Source organism: Pteropus medius, unplaced genomic scaffold (assembly GCF_902729225.1).
Source record: "Pteropus medius unplaced genomic scaffold, Ma_sr-lr_union100, whole genome shotgun sequence".
Taxonomy (NCBI): Eukaryota; Metazoa; Chordata; class Mammalia; order Chiroptera; family Pteropodidae; genus Pteropus; species Pteropus medius.
Window position 1 is genome coordinate 10,445,378 of NW_024347790.1, and position 16,233 is coordinate 10,461,610.

Here is a 16,233-nt window from a genome sequence, read left to right on the forward strand (position 1 = left end):
TACCCCACTAAGACAGCACAACCTATCATTCAATCTTATCAGTGTGACCAAACCAAAGGGAAATGAATTTTAATTTAGAATCTCAGATTCTTCCAAACTAAGCTCCAGGTACATTCCCCACTTCAAACATTACACCCTACATCCTAGTCACCTGCAACAAGTCATCCATGTCTTTGTCTAATGCCATTACCTCAGACTTGAATGCATTTCACTCCATATTAACATAATAAATGAAACTAGTTTCTTAAATTTCCCTTTAACCATGAAGTTTTACGTACCTGAATTCAGGATTGATCGTATAAAGAAATAGTTATGTATCTAACATGTACATCATCTGAGGATTGATCTCGAATGCCTTTTATATTGAGTTTTGGTCATGTTTTCCCATTTCTTCACAGGTCGAATAATTATAAATAGCCTGTACATCAGCTGTCCCCAACCTTTTTGGCATCAGGGACTGGTGCTCCAATGAGAATCTAATGCCTGCTAATCTGAGGTGATGCTGAGGTAGTGATGCTAGTGCTGGGGAGCAGCTGCAAATACAGATGAAGCTTCGCTCACTTGCCTGCCATTTACCTTCTGCTGTACGGCACAGTTCCTATCAGGTCATAGACCATGGCCCAGGGGTTGGGGACCCTTGCTGTACATGATAAATTATACCCTGCAAAAACACTAAATCCTGTTATCGTCCTCTGAAAAATGCTGACATTAATTTGGCTAGACTTAAACTCCAAACTGTCTCCTCTAAGTTGGGCAGCGGCTGAAATCAGTTCTTTTAGCCTTCACTAAGGTGCTACAGTTTGTTCCACACATGCACAACTGGGGGTCAGCCTATGATATGGGTAAACTTACGGCACTCTTTCTTCAGGTCTCTTTGTCTTCTCATTTTCTAGCTGTTGTGGTCACCATGATTCTGCCCTCTTATTCATCAAGCAGTACGCAGTTTTATATCAGAGTTTTAGTTGTCTAGCATGGCGTCAACTGGCTATAAAAACAGCAAACCCACCAAGGCTGTTTCCTTTTTCCAAGCATAGACTAAGAGCCACTCCCTCTCAGTTTGCCTGCTATTAGCTGCTCTCCAGAGAGCCTTTGTTGAGGCTCCAAGTCAGCCCAACTTCTGGGCAGCAGAGGAGAGAGAGAGATTGAGTTTAATCACGTGCCCAACGATTTGATCAATCATACCTACTACATTTGGTAAAAACTCTGGACATCAAAGTTCAGTGGAGCCTTCTGATTGGTGAACACAATGATGTGTTAGGAAGGTGATATACCCTGATTTCACAGAAAAGGGGCACGAAAACTCTGTGTTTGGGGCTGTCCCAGACTTCGCCCTATGTGTCACTTTATTTGACTGGTCCTGATCACCTTTAAAATGAAACTGTAATGAGGATGTTTTCTTAATTCTGTGAGTCATTCTAGTAAATTGTCAAATCTGAGGACGGTTGTGGGAACCCCCAAATTAGTGACCGGATGGATGGTCAAGAGTGTAGAAAGAATGGGGACCCAACTTGCCACTGGCATCTGAAGTGAGAGCAATCTTGATTCCAGGTGGCTAGTATCAGAACAATACTGCTATATACAGATTGGTGTCAGAATACCAAACCTCTAACGGAGCTTCTTCTATCATTTCCTACATAAACTAACCTCTATATGCTAAAGATACCAAAGGAATGAAGCCATAAACTTGCAGAATTTGTACCATCATGCAATCTGCACAAATCCCATTCCTTACTATTTCTGGCTTTTTCAGAATGTCAGCTAATCAACCTCCAGAAAAATTATCTTAAGAACCAACTACTATAAGTAGTTGGAGAAATTGGTGTCAAATCCCAAGAACAATTTTTTTTTTTTAATTTCTGAAATAAATGTTTGCAAAACACTACAAGAGGGGTCAGCAAACTCGTTCTGGACAAAGCCAGAGAGTAAATATTTTAGGCTTTGCAGGCCATATGGTCTGTCATAACTACTCAAGTATTTATCACTGTAGTGGTGAAAGCAGCCATAGCACTATGTAAACAAAGGAACATTGCTATATTCCAATAAAACTTTATTTGCAAAAATGGGTATGGGGTAGACTGGATTTAGCCCACACAAATCACAGTTTACTGGTCCTTACACGTGATTAATTATTCAAATAAACAAAATATGTAAGTCGTCTGATGGCATGAAGTTCTAGTACCATACCAGTAATGAACAACCTTAGAGACAAAATTAGTACATTAAAAAAGAAACAATTTAAAGTAAATATGTACACATATATATTTTAGTGATACAAATAATGTTAGCTAATACATGTATTTTAATAATAAGAAGGGAAGAAAGGGAAGGAGAGAGGACCAAAGCTATACCAGAAATCTTTGTTACATCTTAGAGCATTTTTATCTAGCTTCAAAATTTTCAGATGTCTAAAACATATTAAAATTCCAAAGTTCCATCAACTAATATGAAAACACCAGGCATTGTGTTAGGTGCTATGAATCTCTGGCAGAATAACTAATTTTGAAATAAATGTTTATTCATACAGTAAGAGAATTTTATTTTAGAGAATAATAAGATAAGATTTAATGCTATGACAAGGTTTAGCCCCTCAACTCTCCCAAATAAACATTTATATGCTCTGTAGTATGTATTCACATTCAGCAAAGAATCTATATTGTTAGTACATCTTTACTATAGCTTGTTCCTCTAAAATTTACCTTTAAACAACTATAATTAAAGTGAGAATGCTTCTTTAAGCTGAATAGAAAATGTCCTCCCTCCAAAAAGGGGGTGAGGAAATTTGCCCTAAATTATTTGATTTTCGGGCCTTGACATTTTCAAGAAAAATAAAAGGAAAGTTAGAAACTGTTTAGGTCAGATATCAGTCTTAAAAAAATAACACAGTTAAAGATAAGAAATACTATTCCATAACAGAACTTTGGCAAGAAACTTGGAGAATTTTTCACATTTTCCTCAGGATTTTGAAGATATATAATTTTATAATATTCTTTTAAAAATACATTTTTAATCCATATCATGAAGATGACAAGAACCAATATCAAAGATTTACGCAAATATAAAGTCATACCACATTTAGAACTGATTTGTTATAGCATGAGTATTAGTTTCCTAATGTTGCTGTATACTATACACTTTGTGACCTAAAACAACAGAAATTTATTCTACTACAGTTTTAGAGACCAGAAACCCAAACTGAGCCTTACAGGACTAAATCAAGGTATCAAAAGGGCCAGACTCCCTTGAAAGGTTTCAGGGGAGAATCTACTTCTTGCTTCTTCCAGCTTCTGGTGGCTACTGGCATTCCTTGGCTTTTCACCAGATCATTCTAATCTCTGTTCTCACTGTCATTTGGATTTCTGCTCTTCTATGTCAAATTCTCTTTTGCCTCCCTTTTATAAGGAAGTTCGTGATTACATTTACAGCACACCTGGATAATCCAGGATACTCTCCAGGATAATCCTACTATCTCAAATCTTTAATTTACATCTTCAAAGTCCATTTTGTCGTATAAAGTAACATTTACATTTCCAGGGATTTGGAACTGGATACCTTTGGGGGCCATTACTTGGTTTAGCACCATATGGTTCTTCTTAGAAACACTAGATGAGTAAATAAATCCATTAGAATACTAAATAGGGCAGTTAATATATTTTTCTCATGGTAAATCAGCCAATCTAGTGAGTGCTATAGAATGTTCCTAGCCATTTGGTACTAACTCAGCTTACCATGCTTTCTCACTGTGAATGACACTAAACAATCTGCATTTTGTCTTTTCTGCCATTATTTTAGGTTCTGAAGAACAGTTTATATCTATAGTAGCTGACATAAAGTATAAAAGTGATAGTCCAACAGATGACACAACAGTGCTAGATTAGTTTGCTAGGGCTGTGCAGTGTTAAATGCATGACATTAAGCTTTTGATTGCTGAAGCATCCATTTCAAATAAAGATATAGCCAGCTGTATTACACAGCTACTAAAAAACGACTAAAGAACCAGTCTGCCCACACTCATGAAGCTTCCCTTTTAAGAGCCCTGTGTATCCTAGATAACTGATTGCTTGAGTGACACTATTTTTCCCTTTCCGTGCCTTAATTTCCACTCTTAGCCATTAAATTCACCAAATAAAGAGATCCCACCCTCAGACTCTCATAAAGGCAGAGCCTGAGATCCATGCTCCCTCCCTCTCTCTCTACCCCAGGCCTCACTGCCATGTGGCCCTCAGGCATGCCATGTACCCTCCAAGACCTGTGAGTAACAAATCTTGTTCTTCAAAGTTCCCCAATGGCTTTGCAGACATGACCCTGCGTCATAAGAACCACACAGGGGGCAGGTCCAACCACAACACTGGCCCCACTGGTGATGGAGGGAAGGTCTGTGGGGCTCACTCTGGGGCTCGACATGGCTGGGTGAGTGCCTCAGGCATTCTTAACCAAGAACATTACAACAGGCTGCTGTAACGGGGTAATTTAAAAAACGGAAACTTGCTCACAATTCTGGAGGCTGGAAGTCCAAGATCAACATGTTGGCAGGGTTGGTTTCTGAGACTCCCTCCTTGGCTTGTAATAGGCCCTCTTCTCTGTTTCACATGGTCCTCTTTCTCTGTGTCATTGTTCTAATCTCCTCTTATAAGGACACCAAGCATATTGGATTAGGCCCTACCTACTGACCTCATTCTAACTTAAAGACCCTATTTCCAAATACAGTCACATTCTGAGGTACTGGAATCTAGGACTTCTGGGAAAACACAACTCAGCCTATAACGAGTGCCAAAGAGTAGCATGCTTAATCTTAAAATTCATAAAATATCTTTAAGAAACTGATTAAGAAAACCTAAAATAAATATCGACAGGCCCGTAGAGTTTAGCAGAAGCCCCAAGATATTATGGATAAGAGCACCAAAAATATCACTAAAGTCAGTAAGCATGGACCAAGAATTGTATAACAAAGAGCCAGAAAAAAACAATTCCAGACATATTACAAATTTGAGATTTTTATAAATGTTAAATATAATGGCCAATATATGATATTGGGAACACATATCACAGAGACTAAACTATAATACCCCATAATGTTATAGGGTTATCCACTTGTGGCTCCTGGGACCCCTGGGATCGAGATCCTGCCTTTTTGCTATATATCTGTGTATGCCAGACTTACTTTATACACTTCGACTAAAACAACAAAACTTAACAGATTGAATACAGAAACAAATATAAGAATCTAGCTTTTATTAAACAAAATATTAAAAAGCTAAAATGTAAAAATACCATTCTCACAATTTTTTTTAGATGGCAGTTATTTTTCATTAAAATGTTATTTGTATTTTTAAAAAACGGAGGACACCAATTACCGAAATCAAAAATATATTTGTGCAAATAAATATGACCACTTAGGTAGAATGGCCAAATTCTTGGAAAAACACAAAGCTCACTCAAGATGAAACAGATAAAAAGAATAGCCCTGTATCTACTAAAGTAATTAAATATATAGTTAAAAACCTCCCTAACAAGAAAACTCCAGATCCAGACAGCTTCACTGATGAATTCTACCAAACATTTAGAAGAGAACAAATATCAATTCTATACACTTTCCCATAAAATGGAAGAAGAGGGAATACTGTCCAATATATTAGGTAAGACCAGCATTACACTGACACTAAAACCAGACAAAGACATTATGAGAAAACTATAAACCAATAACTCTCAGGAGCACAGACGCAAAAGTTCTTAACAAAATTTTAGCAAATTAAGTCTAAAAATCTATGAAATTAATAATATATTGTGGTCAAGTGAAGTTTATTCCAGGAAAGCAAGGCCAGTTTAAAATACAAAAGAAAAAATATAATTTACCATATTAACAAGCCAAAAGTATATATATGATCATTTCAACAGACAAAGAACAGGCAAATCTGTTATCCATTTCTCATAAGGACTCTCAGCAAACTAGCACTGGAAGGCCACTTCCTCAACCTCATAAAGCACATTTCTGACAAACCTATAGACTACAGTAATGCTTATAGTAAAAGACTGAATGCTTTCCACTAAAACAGGAACAAGGCAATGCAATGTCCTTTCACTACTCCTATTCGACATTGTCTTGAAGCTTCAACCTAGTGTAGTAAGGCAAAAATAAAAAGAAAGAAAAATAGAAAAGGGAAGAAGTGAAACTATCTTTATTTATAAACATGATCTATGCAAAAATATCCAATGGAATCTACACAATATGCTATCACTATTAAGTGACTTTAACAAGGTTACAAAATAAATAACTATATCTCTGTACATATAAGAAATAAACAATCAAGTTGAGATTATAAAACCAGTACCCAATAGCATCAAAAATACAATATACTTTGGAATAAATCTGACAGAGATATGCAAGCCTTAGATATTGAAATCTACAGAAACCACATGAAAAGATGCTAATCATTAATAAGTAGGGAAATGAATATTAAAACCACAATAAGACACTACTATACACCTACTATTAGAACGGCTAAAATTAAAAACTGACCATAGCAAGTGCGAAGCCACTATAACTCTCATATAGTGCTGGTGGAAAGGTAAAATGGTATAATCATTTTGGAAAACAATTTGGCTATAAATTTGGTTATAAAGATAAAAGACATCTACCATGTGACCTATTTATTCCACTCAGAGGTAATTAATTTATCCAAGAGAAATAAAAACACATGACCATATAAATACTTGTACACAGATGTTCATAGTTTTATTTGCAATAGGCAAAACCTGAAAATAGTCTAGGGGTCCATCAACATATGGATAGATAAAAATGTGGAATAATGGAATAGTACTCAGCAATAAAAAGGAGTAAACTATTTCTATAAAGAACATGGATGAATCTCCAAATTGTGCTGAGTTAAAGTAGCTAGACCCTCACGTCTCCCCCAAAAATAGTATATACCATATGATTCCATTTATATTAAATTTGACTAAATATAAACTAATTCATAATGACAGAAAGCCTGAGGATACGGAATGGAAAAGAACAACAACAAAGGAGAACAAGAAAATTCTGAGAGGATGTTCATTACCTTGAATGTGTTGATGGTCTCATGGATAATATATGTACCAAATTTCATACAACTATATGCTTTAATTATGTGCAATTTATTTTACTTCAAGAGAAGTCTTGAAGAACAGAATAAGTGGTAATGGTTGCACAACAATATGAATATACTTAATGTCAAAGAACTACACACTTTAAAATGGTTAGAATAGTAAAATTTATATTGTGCATATTTTATTAAAAAAGAAGAGTAAGTTTACTGAACTTAAAGCTAAAGCTGACAGTGATAATAACTATAGTTAGTCAGTAAGAAGTAAGGAATCCATATATCCAGGCTACTTCTTTGATATATGCTGCCAGTTGCTTAAATGTGAATTTAAGCCTTTTACAAACTGTTACCTGTGAGATATGATTGATAGAAGACTCCATTCTCCGAAGCTGAGAGGCTTGGATGTCCAGCAATTGGAGTACATTGTTGGCCAAGGCATTTATTTGATAAGCAACACTAGCTAGGGATTGGGTTGTGTAGGCTTTGGTCTCTTCTAAAGCTTTTCTCTTGTCTGTAGCCTGAAATAAGAACGACCAATAGTTATTTAAGTTAACATACATTAAACATATATTCTATAGAAAGGCAGAGTTATAACTCAATTTTTTTAATAGAAAAACCTGAGTCGAAAAACTTATCGAACCTATGAGATGATAGTCTCAGGACACCTATGAAGCCATGGCAGAGATCCCTATCTGCCAGATGGGAATTATTTCCTCCTAAGTAGTCCATCCACAGAGGTCCACTAAAGGAGCCACCAAGCAACCGACATCAGAGGCACACTATAACCGTTGGTTCTAAGTTGCTTAATTAAAGCTCCTAAACTAATTTATCGCATGACATCTTTAGGACCTTATGTCAACCCCAAGCTCCCAACCCACTGTTGAGAGCTCAGCTAAACTATTCAATATTGCTGCTTTGGCATCCATTTCCTGTGGCTAAATGGCCTAGAGGGCGCTTGAAATGACACTAGCTCCTCCAGCAAGCTCATGCCCTAGATAACAGCCCTCAGAGTCACAAGTAAATATATAAGTTCCTGATACGATTCCCCCAAGACTCCTTGTGATGAACAGTCTCTCCTGCCTCCCAGATCCTTCCCCTTTTGTGTCCCTTAGATCAAGACCCCACTGTCATTAGAGGTTATCGACACCCCACCCCCGACTCTTTTTGGTTTGAATTGACCAATCCTGCCTTAGCCCAGGAACCCCAAAGCCCTCCATCCCAGACCCTAAGGAAGGCATCTGCCCCAGGTCCTGCTGCTCACTCTGTGTATGAAACTTGCACTGATCACGACCACGACCACCCCCCACCCCCACCACCCCACCCCAATGTATGCCTTTGAGGCATCCAGCATACCCTCTCCAGGACCAGTGAGTAATAACCCTCTCTATTCCACTTTCCCTTCAGTCTTTTGTTAAACCTTGGCTCACCATCTGATGGCCCCAGGGTTCTACTTAACAAATATTAACAAAAAATTGCAACACCCACTAAAAATGATATGGACTAAATCCATTCCACTTTATATTCCTGTTTATATTAACCACCATCAGAAATCTAACCTCCCAGTTATCCATTATGATCAAGCCTCTCTCCATAAAAACTACTGTGGATCTTATGACCCAATCCTCTACCCACCCATTCTTCCCAAACTCCTGTAGTGGTACACAAAGTTCAAAGCAAAGTTCAGAGCTAAGTTCAAAGACAAACGATAAACTTGTTGGAGGGAGCAACTTATATCACAAAGGGTAAATATCAGTAATATATAATCTAAAAATTAAGGCCAACATTCAATAGGAAAAACATGGAATAGAAACCAAACAGTTTACAAGCAGTAATTGTGATCAAGCAACCCTTATTTTACCTAATAATGGCCCCAATGTGCAAGAGTAGTGATGCTGGCAATTCAGGTCTGCCAAAGAGAAACCATAAAGTGCCTATTTTAAGTGAAAGATGAAAGTTCTTAATAAGAAAAAAAACTGCATGCTGAGGTTGCTAAAATCTACGATATGAATGAATCTTCTATCCACGAAATTGTGAAGGATAAAGGTATTCACATTAGTTTTGCTGTTGCACCTCAAACTGCAAAAGTTAGGCCAAAGTATGTGTTAAGTGCTTAGTTAAAATGGAAATTGCATTAAATCACATAACTGTGATTACAAATATAGTTACAACTGTTCTATTATTGTTGTTAATCTCTTACTATAACTAATTTATGAATTAAACCTTATCATAGGTAAGTATGTAGTATAGGAAAAAACAGTCTATCTAGGGTTCAGTACAATCCCCAGTTTCAGGAATCCACAGGGGTGTCTTGGAATGTATCCCCCATGAATAATGAGGGATGACTGTAATAAGAAATGTTGAGAAATATTGTTATTACCGCTACACTATGGTCTCCAGAATATTGCTAAGATAGAAAAAAATGTTTACAGAATGCTACTATTTAACTAAAAAAAAGGGAAAGATAAGAAAATACATGTTTATATAATTTAAAAAGAATAAAAAAATTAAAAAATTACATATGGGGGAGGAAGTAGGTTGGAAAGAACATGGATAGAATTCTTTAAACAATACCTTGTTTTGTAGATTTGTTTTTGGAACTCTGTAAATGAATTATGCAATGAAATTAAATTTTAAAAAGAGATTCTCCAAAATTAAATGTAAAATTAATCAATAAGCCTAAATGTGCATCCAATTAGTGGCTTAACCAGAAAGAAAATATTCCAAAAGCGACTTCAAAGCACAGTAATTTGTACATTCTTAATGGGATTTATCCGTAAGACGGAAATAACTGAAAGAGAAAAAAAAAAGACTGAAACTGTTTTAAATCACTTTACTGCTGATGGTAGTTTTGGAATTATTATTCTGAAACTGTTGTTTGTGTAGTGTGGGATAAAGGAAGTCATTAATTATATTTGTCATTGAGAACTGAGATTTTGGCTTGGTTCAAAAAGAAATTTGGACGTAAGAAGAACAAAGTTAAGAAAAATCTGTAGTTCTGGATTTAAACTGAAACCATCAGTTTGAACTCGATTTGTATTTTATCATATCATACATCAATATCCTAACTGTCTGATGAAAAGGCCTAAATGTAAAACATGGTGACTATAGTTGATAAAATTGTATCGTATAACTGAAATATGCTAAGAGAGTAGAACTTAAATGTTCTCAACAAAAAGGAAAAAAGAAAAAAGATAAATATGTGAGGTGACAGATGTGTTAACTAGATAAGAGAAATTCTCTCACAGTGTATGATTATATTAAATTATCATAATTTACTTTAAATATCTTACAATTTTGTCAGTTATACCTCAATAAAGCTGAAGACCGGGATGAGAAGAAAGGCCTAAAGATAAAGACTATCTAGCAGCCATGGAGCACCATTTATTATCCAGATCGTGATCTCTAATACCACTCTCCAATGCAAAGAACCAGGACTCCTAGATGGCTACATGTCTGGGCAAGAAATGTACAAGATGCACTTGGAACATGTATATCACAAAGCATGTGGAAGCCACCAAGGACTATTCTAGGGTCATGTCAAAAGGACTCAGGAATCAAATGGAATAAGCTGTTGCAGACCAAAGATGGGACAATGAAAACATCAATGAGGATAACTATAATGAAATGAAACACATAAAATATTTACACCTAAGAGTTTATAACAATATTAAAAAATAAAAAAACAAACCAAAAAAGTCACTGGCCAGTTTTGAAAGATGCTCGAGACCATTTCATTTGGGGAAGAGAGGGGGGAGCTTTATTAAAGTATGAAATACATATAATACAAAAATTTTAAGTATGCAAGTCAATGTGCTTAAATGACCATGTACCGTGGTGTAACCACCATCATAAGCATGATAAAGAACATTTCTCTCATGTCCTTTATATTCAGTCTCTGGATCCTGGAAAACCACTCAATTTCTGTCATTACACTTTTGCCTTTTCTAGAATTTCATATAAATGGACTCAAAAGTATATAGTCTTCTGTGTCTGGCTTCTTTTACTAAGCAAAATGCTCCTGAAATTCATCCTTGTTATTGCTAAATAATATTCCATTGTATGGGTTTACTACAATTTGCTTATCCATTCATCAGCTGATAGGCATTTGGGTTGTTTACAGTTTGGGACTACTATGAATAAAGCTACTATGAATATCTGAGTCCAAGTCTTTGTGTGGACATATGTTTTCATTTCTCTTGGGTAATAATACCTAGGTAAATATCTAGGAGCAGAAGTGCTCCTATATATATTCCCACCAGCAATTTATGTGAATTCTAGCAACACTTGTTATGGTCAGTCTTTTTCATTTTAACCATTCTAGTAGATAAATAATGTATCTCATTGTGGTTTTAATTTCCATTTCCCCATCAAATCATGATGTTAAGCATCTTTTCAAGTGTTTATGTACCATCTATTTCCTCTTTGATAAAGTGTCTGTTCCTCTTTCACCCATGTTTTTAACTAGTTTGCCTTCTTATTGTTGAGTTCCTTATAGTGTATTCCGAATACAAGCCTTTTGTCAGATACATTTTACAAACATTTCTCACAGTCTCCAGCTTGCTTTTTCATTACTTTTGCAGTCTTGAGGTCTAATTTACCAATTTTTTCTTTTATAGTTCATGATTTTTGTATCTTATTTTTAGAAATCTTTGTCAAAAGGTTACTAATATTTTTCTTCCATGTTTTCTCCTAGAAGTTTTTATTCTTTTTGCTCTTGCATTTACGCCTAAGACATATTTCATATTAATTTATTGCATATGGTGTGTTAGGATAATAGTCAAATTTTTCTTTCTAGCATCATTTGTTGAAAACATTATCTTTTCTTCAATAAACTACCTTGGTGCTTTATTCGAAAATCAAATGACTGACTGCATAGGTGTGAGTCTATTTCTGGATTCTTTTGGGTTCCACTGATAAATCTCTTGAGCCTTACTTACTACTATGTTGTACTGATTATTATAGCTTTAGTTAAGTCTTTAAATCAGGTACTGTATGTTCACCCAGATTTGTTTTTCTTTTTCAAGATTGTTTTGGAGATTCTAAAGTCTTTTCTACTTTCATATAAATTTTGAAACAGCTTGTCAGTTTCCACAAAGGAGCCTGCTGAAATTTTTACTTGGACTGTAGTAAATCTATATATTTGGGGAAAACCTAAATCTTAACAATATTAAATCTTCCATACTATAAACACAATAACTCTTATTATTTAGGCCTCCTTTAAATTCTCTCAGCAAAGTTTTTTAGTTTTCATGTAGTACGAGTGGCAGTTTATTAAATTTATCCCTACACATTTCATGTGTTTTGACTGTACCATGAAGGGGTTTTTAATTTCAGTTGACAATTATTCATTGCAAGCTTATACAAATACAATTGATTTTTGAATATCGACCTAGCATTGCAATCCTACACCACCACTAAATTCATTTACTAGCTGTAGTTGCTTTTTTGTAGATTCCTTAGGATATTCTACATAGACAATCATGTAGTTAATCAATTACAGCAGTCTACCCTAAAAAGTCATGCTGTTTGTAAAACTGACCATTTTACTTCTTCCTTTCCAATCTACACACCTTGTTTTTTTTTTTTTTTTTTGCTCTACTGCACTGGCTAGAAACTCCAGTTCAACACTGAACAGAAGTAGTTGTTGCCAACATTAGAGGAAATACATTCAGTCTTTCATTATCAAAACATCAAATGTAGGTTTTCCTGCAGATGCCCTTTATGAAGCTAAGACAGTACCATTTATTCTTAGTTTGTTTACCAAAGTAGGCAGATTTAATGCTGAGTAAGATTTGATTATTTTCAGTCATCCATTATATTCTAGAGTTTCATCTGTCTGTTTTCAGTATACAGGCTGCACACTGTACACTTTTTTTTTTCTTTCATGAGAGTAGGAGAGACTACTAGCTTTGCAATAAAATCTATTATCTTCCTCCAGGGCATAAAATCACACTTTATTTCCCAGCTCCCATAATTGCATGGTCATATAACTAAGTATTATCAATGGAATGATGGCAAAAAAGGGTGCTACTTCCAGGCCTAGACATAAAAATCTCTCATGCATGTCTGATGCAATAGTTAATGTAAAATGTACTCCTGTAAAAACAGTAAAATTGTGTTTAACAGAAGATAATATTTTACACTGCTTCCATTTCAAATTTAAATTTAAAATAATTAAAATTACATAAAACTTAAAAATTCATTTTCTCAAACTAGCCACTTTTTATTTAATTTTTATTTAAGTATTACTGGTATACAATCTTATATTAGTTTTATTAGTTTCAGAAATACAATATAGTGATTTGACATATTTATACCTTACAATGTGATCATCCTACTAATTCCAGTAATCACCTGTCACCATGCAAACTTATCACAATATTATTGACTATATTCCCCTGCCCCTTTGCCTATCCCGCCAACCTCTAACTTCTCGTAACCATCCCTTTGGTCTCTGTTTCTATGAGCCTGTTTTTATCTTGTTCTGTTTTGTTTTTAGACTCCGCATATAAGTGCAACCATATGATATTTGTGTTTCTCTGCCCGATTTATTTCAAAACTAGCCACATTTTAAAATGCTCAATAGCCACATGTGGATGGTGGCTACCTTACTGAAGAGTATAGTTCTAGTCGCAGTTATTTCCTCTATAGACCATCAATTTAAAATTTAATCTGCATAGAAATTGCTGATTGGATACTAAACTTAGTTTTCTAAGTTTAGTATCCAATAGTTGGTCTTCCTCACTCTTTGATGCTTTTACTGGGCAACTACCAAGCAGCCTTAATATGTGCCAAAGATCATACAAAATGGATTAAAAGCTAAAAGACAAACAACCAGCATTTTTCCAAGGAGCTAAAACGGACACTGTTAATCAATTATAACAAGTCTTCCTGACAAAGTCTAAATACTCTTAACTAATCACTCTAGGAGTTGACATGTGATATGAAACCCATTTGCCACTCATCTTATGCCACTGATGAAGTCTGCTTATAATGGAAATAAACATACTCAGCTTTAAAAGAAAATGTTAACTATTTAAAGGAACTAAACTTAAAATAAACAATGTAGCCAAGAATTAAACAAGAAATTCCTTAGATAACTGAATTTTACGAACAGCCCATATATAAAACCTGCTCTCTCTTCTTATCCACCTGTGAAAACCAAGCTTTACTGAGTCAGGATCTGCTAGGTGGAGAAAGGAACCTTTTCAAGTAGTATCTACTCCTCTAAATGCTTTTCTTGCCCCACAGGCAAAGTAATCTCTTCTTTTTCACTTCGTAAAGTGGAAATTTCTAGCTATAAGCAATCTCTCTAATACATTTATCTTTAACCACACCTCCTCTCTCCCTGTCTTCAACCTTCACCTATTACCACAGGAAAAATCTTTCTCCCCTTTTCACATGAAAATACTTGAACTCCAAAAGAAATAAAGAGAACATCTTTGTCATGACTATGCTTAAAAGGGGAAACACATACTATATAGTTTTACGTTTCTGCCATTAAAAAAAAAAAACAAAAAACAAAAAAAAGAAAAACGAAATAAAAAATAAAAATTTATCATAGTCGTATCATTTAAATAGACCATGTTAACATTTAGTGTATTTTCTTCAAGTCTCTTCAGTACATGTATATATATACAAGAATGTAAAAAGTGGCATCAGGATACTATAACTACACATCCTGATTTTTTTTTTCATTTAATAAAGTATCATGAGCATTTCTCCATGTGCTATTCTTCTCTAGCATCTTTTTCAAAATGTAATTTTTCGACAGCAGTAACTGTTAGTTGCCTACTCTCATTTTAATTCCTCTAATACCAAGACCCTATTTTAATCAGGGCATCAATGTATTAGGCCCTGTTAAAAATAAGTTCAAATCTAATTTCCTCTAAATGACCAAATAAGAGATGCCATTATTTAGTAAAAGGAATTCAAAAGAAAGCATGCAGTTAATTATAAATATCTCCTATTGTTTCCCTGGTCTAATACATACAAAAGTAGAAAGAATAATATAACCCTGTGTACATGTCCTTCAATAAGTGTTAGATTTCATTTTATAAATTCATATTTTACTTGGTTTTATAATGCTTGCAATGGTTTATATCTCGACTACATTCAAAATTAAGTTACACTGATTTTTAAAATGAACTCAGAACTCTTTTCTTAGGAAATATCTTAAAAATAAAATGCCCATTTTAATAGCTACTTTTAAACTATATGAAATAAATACCAAAACACTGATACTGTCATTTTGCTGACTCTACCTTAAATCTGTTTTCCTCGAAATCTAACACTGTTGATTTATTAAAGTACTTACTCATTTTATAAGTTTAATAAAACTATTTTCTTCCAACTTTTCACTGTAACATTTTACTGTATAATTAAGTTCCAAACACCAACCTACAAGGTAACTTTACAACCTCATTTCTATGTCAAATCACTATGCTGTATACCTGAAACTAATATAATATTGAATGTCAACTATAATTTAAAAATTTTTTTCCTAGTTTTTTAAAAAGAGAACCACTTCTAGATTGGGGCCCTACTTTACTGAAAGATGCCTTATGTGGTAAAAAGAACCTGTACCTAGCAGATATCCTAGAATATTGGCCTGTATAACATTTCAAAGTAATAGTATGACTTAAATAAAATGGTCTTTTTCTTACTGGTTTTGAACCCTTCCTTAAAGTCTGCCAAGAGGACTTGAAAATAATTCACTTTCTTTGAGGAGCAATAATTTCTCTCTGTCCTAACTGCAAGTGATTTAATGACTCTGCTGAGGTAACAAAAGAGGGTCCCATGCACATTAAAAAAAAAAAAAGAATAGTTTTCTGCCATCTTGCTTCTGTGTCTTTACCTTTCCTCGCACATCAGACCTTTTTAATAACTTAACTTACTTCTCATCCACATCTCCCACTTTTCCAAAGTCAGTATTTTACCCACAGAGTATTTTAAATGTTTAAATAAGGTTTTTCTTATTATGTTATGGAAGCGATTTCATGACAATCCATTAAAAAATAACCTAAATCTACAAAAAAAAAAAAAACATATTTCAATTATTCCAACAAACCAGCTACTATTAGATGTAGTATTTTTATGTGTCAGAAAAACCAGCCAACTCAATTATGTCAGAATGCTTTCATAGGAAGAATTT

The 16,233-nt window shown here is 34.6% G+C and overlaps 1 protein-coding gene across 13 annotated transcripts in view; it reads right to left on the reverse strand.

Moving 5' to 3' along the window:
- ABI1 (abl interactor 1) overlaps positions 1–16,233 on the reverse strand; it is an 89,337-nt gene that overhangs the window by 43,222 nt on the left and 29,882 nt on the right. For 11 of the 13 annotated variants that reach the window (XM_039877607.1, XM_039877606.1, XM_039877600.1 and 8 more), the window contains exon 2: positions 7,430–7,597. The exons of the other annotated variants lie outside the window; for them this stretch is intronic. In XM_039877607.1, coding sequence (XP_039733541.1) covers positions 7,430–7,597 — 168 coding nt within the window. The remainder of the gene's footprint in view (positions 1–7,429; positions 7,598–16,233) is intronic. 13 annotated transcript variants of the gene reach the window in all.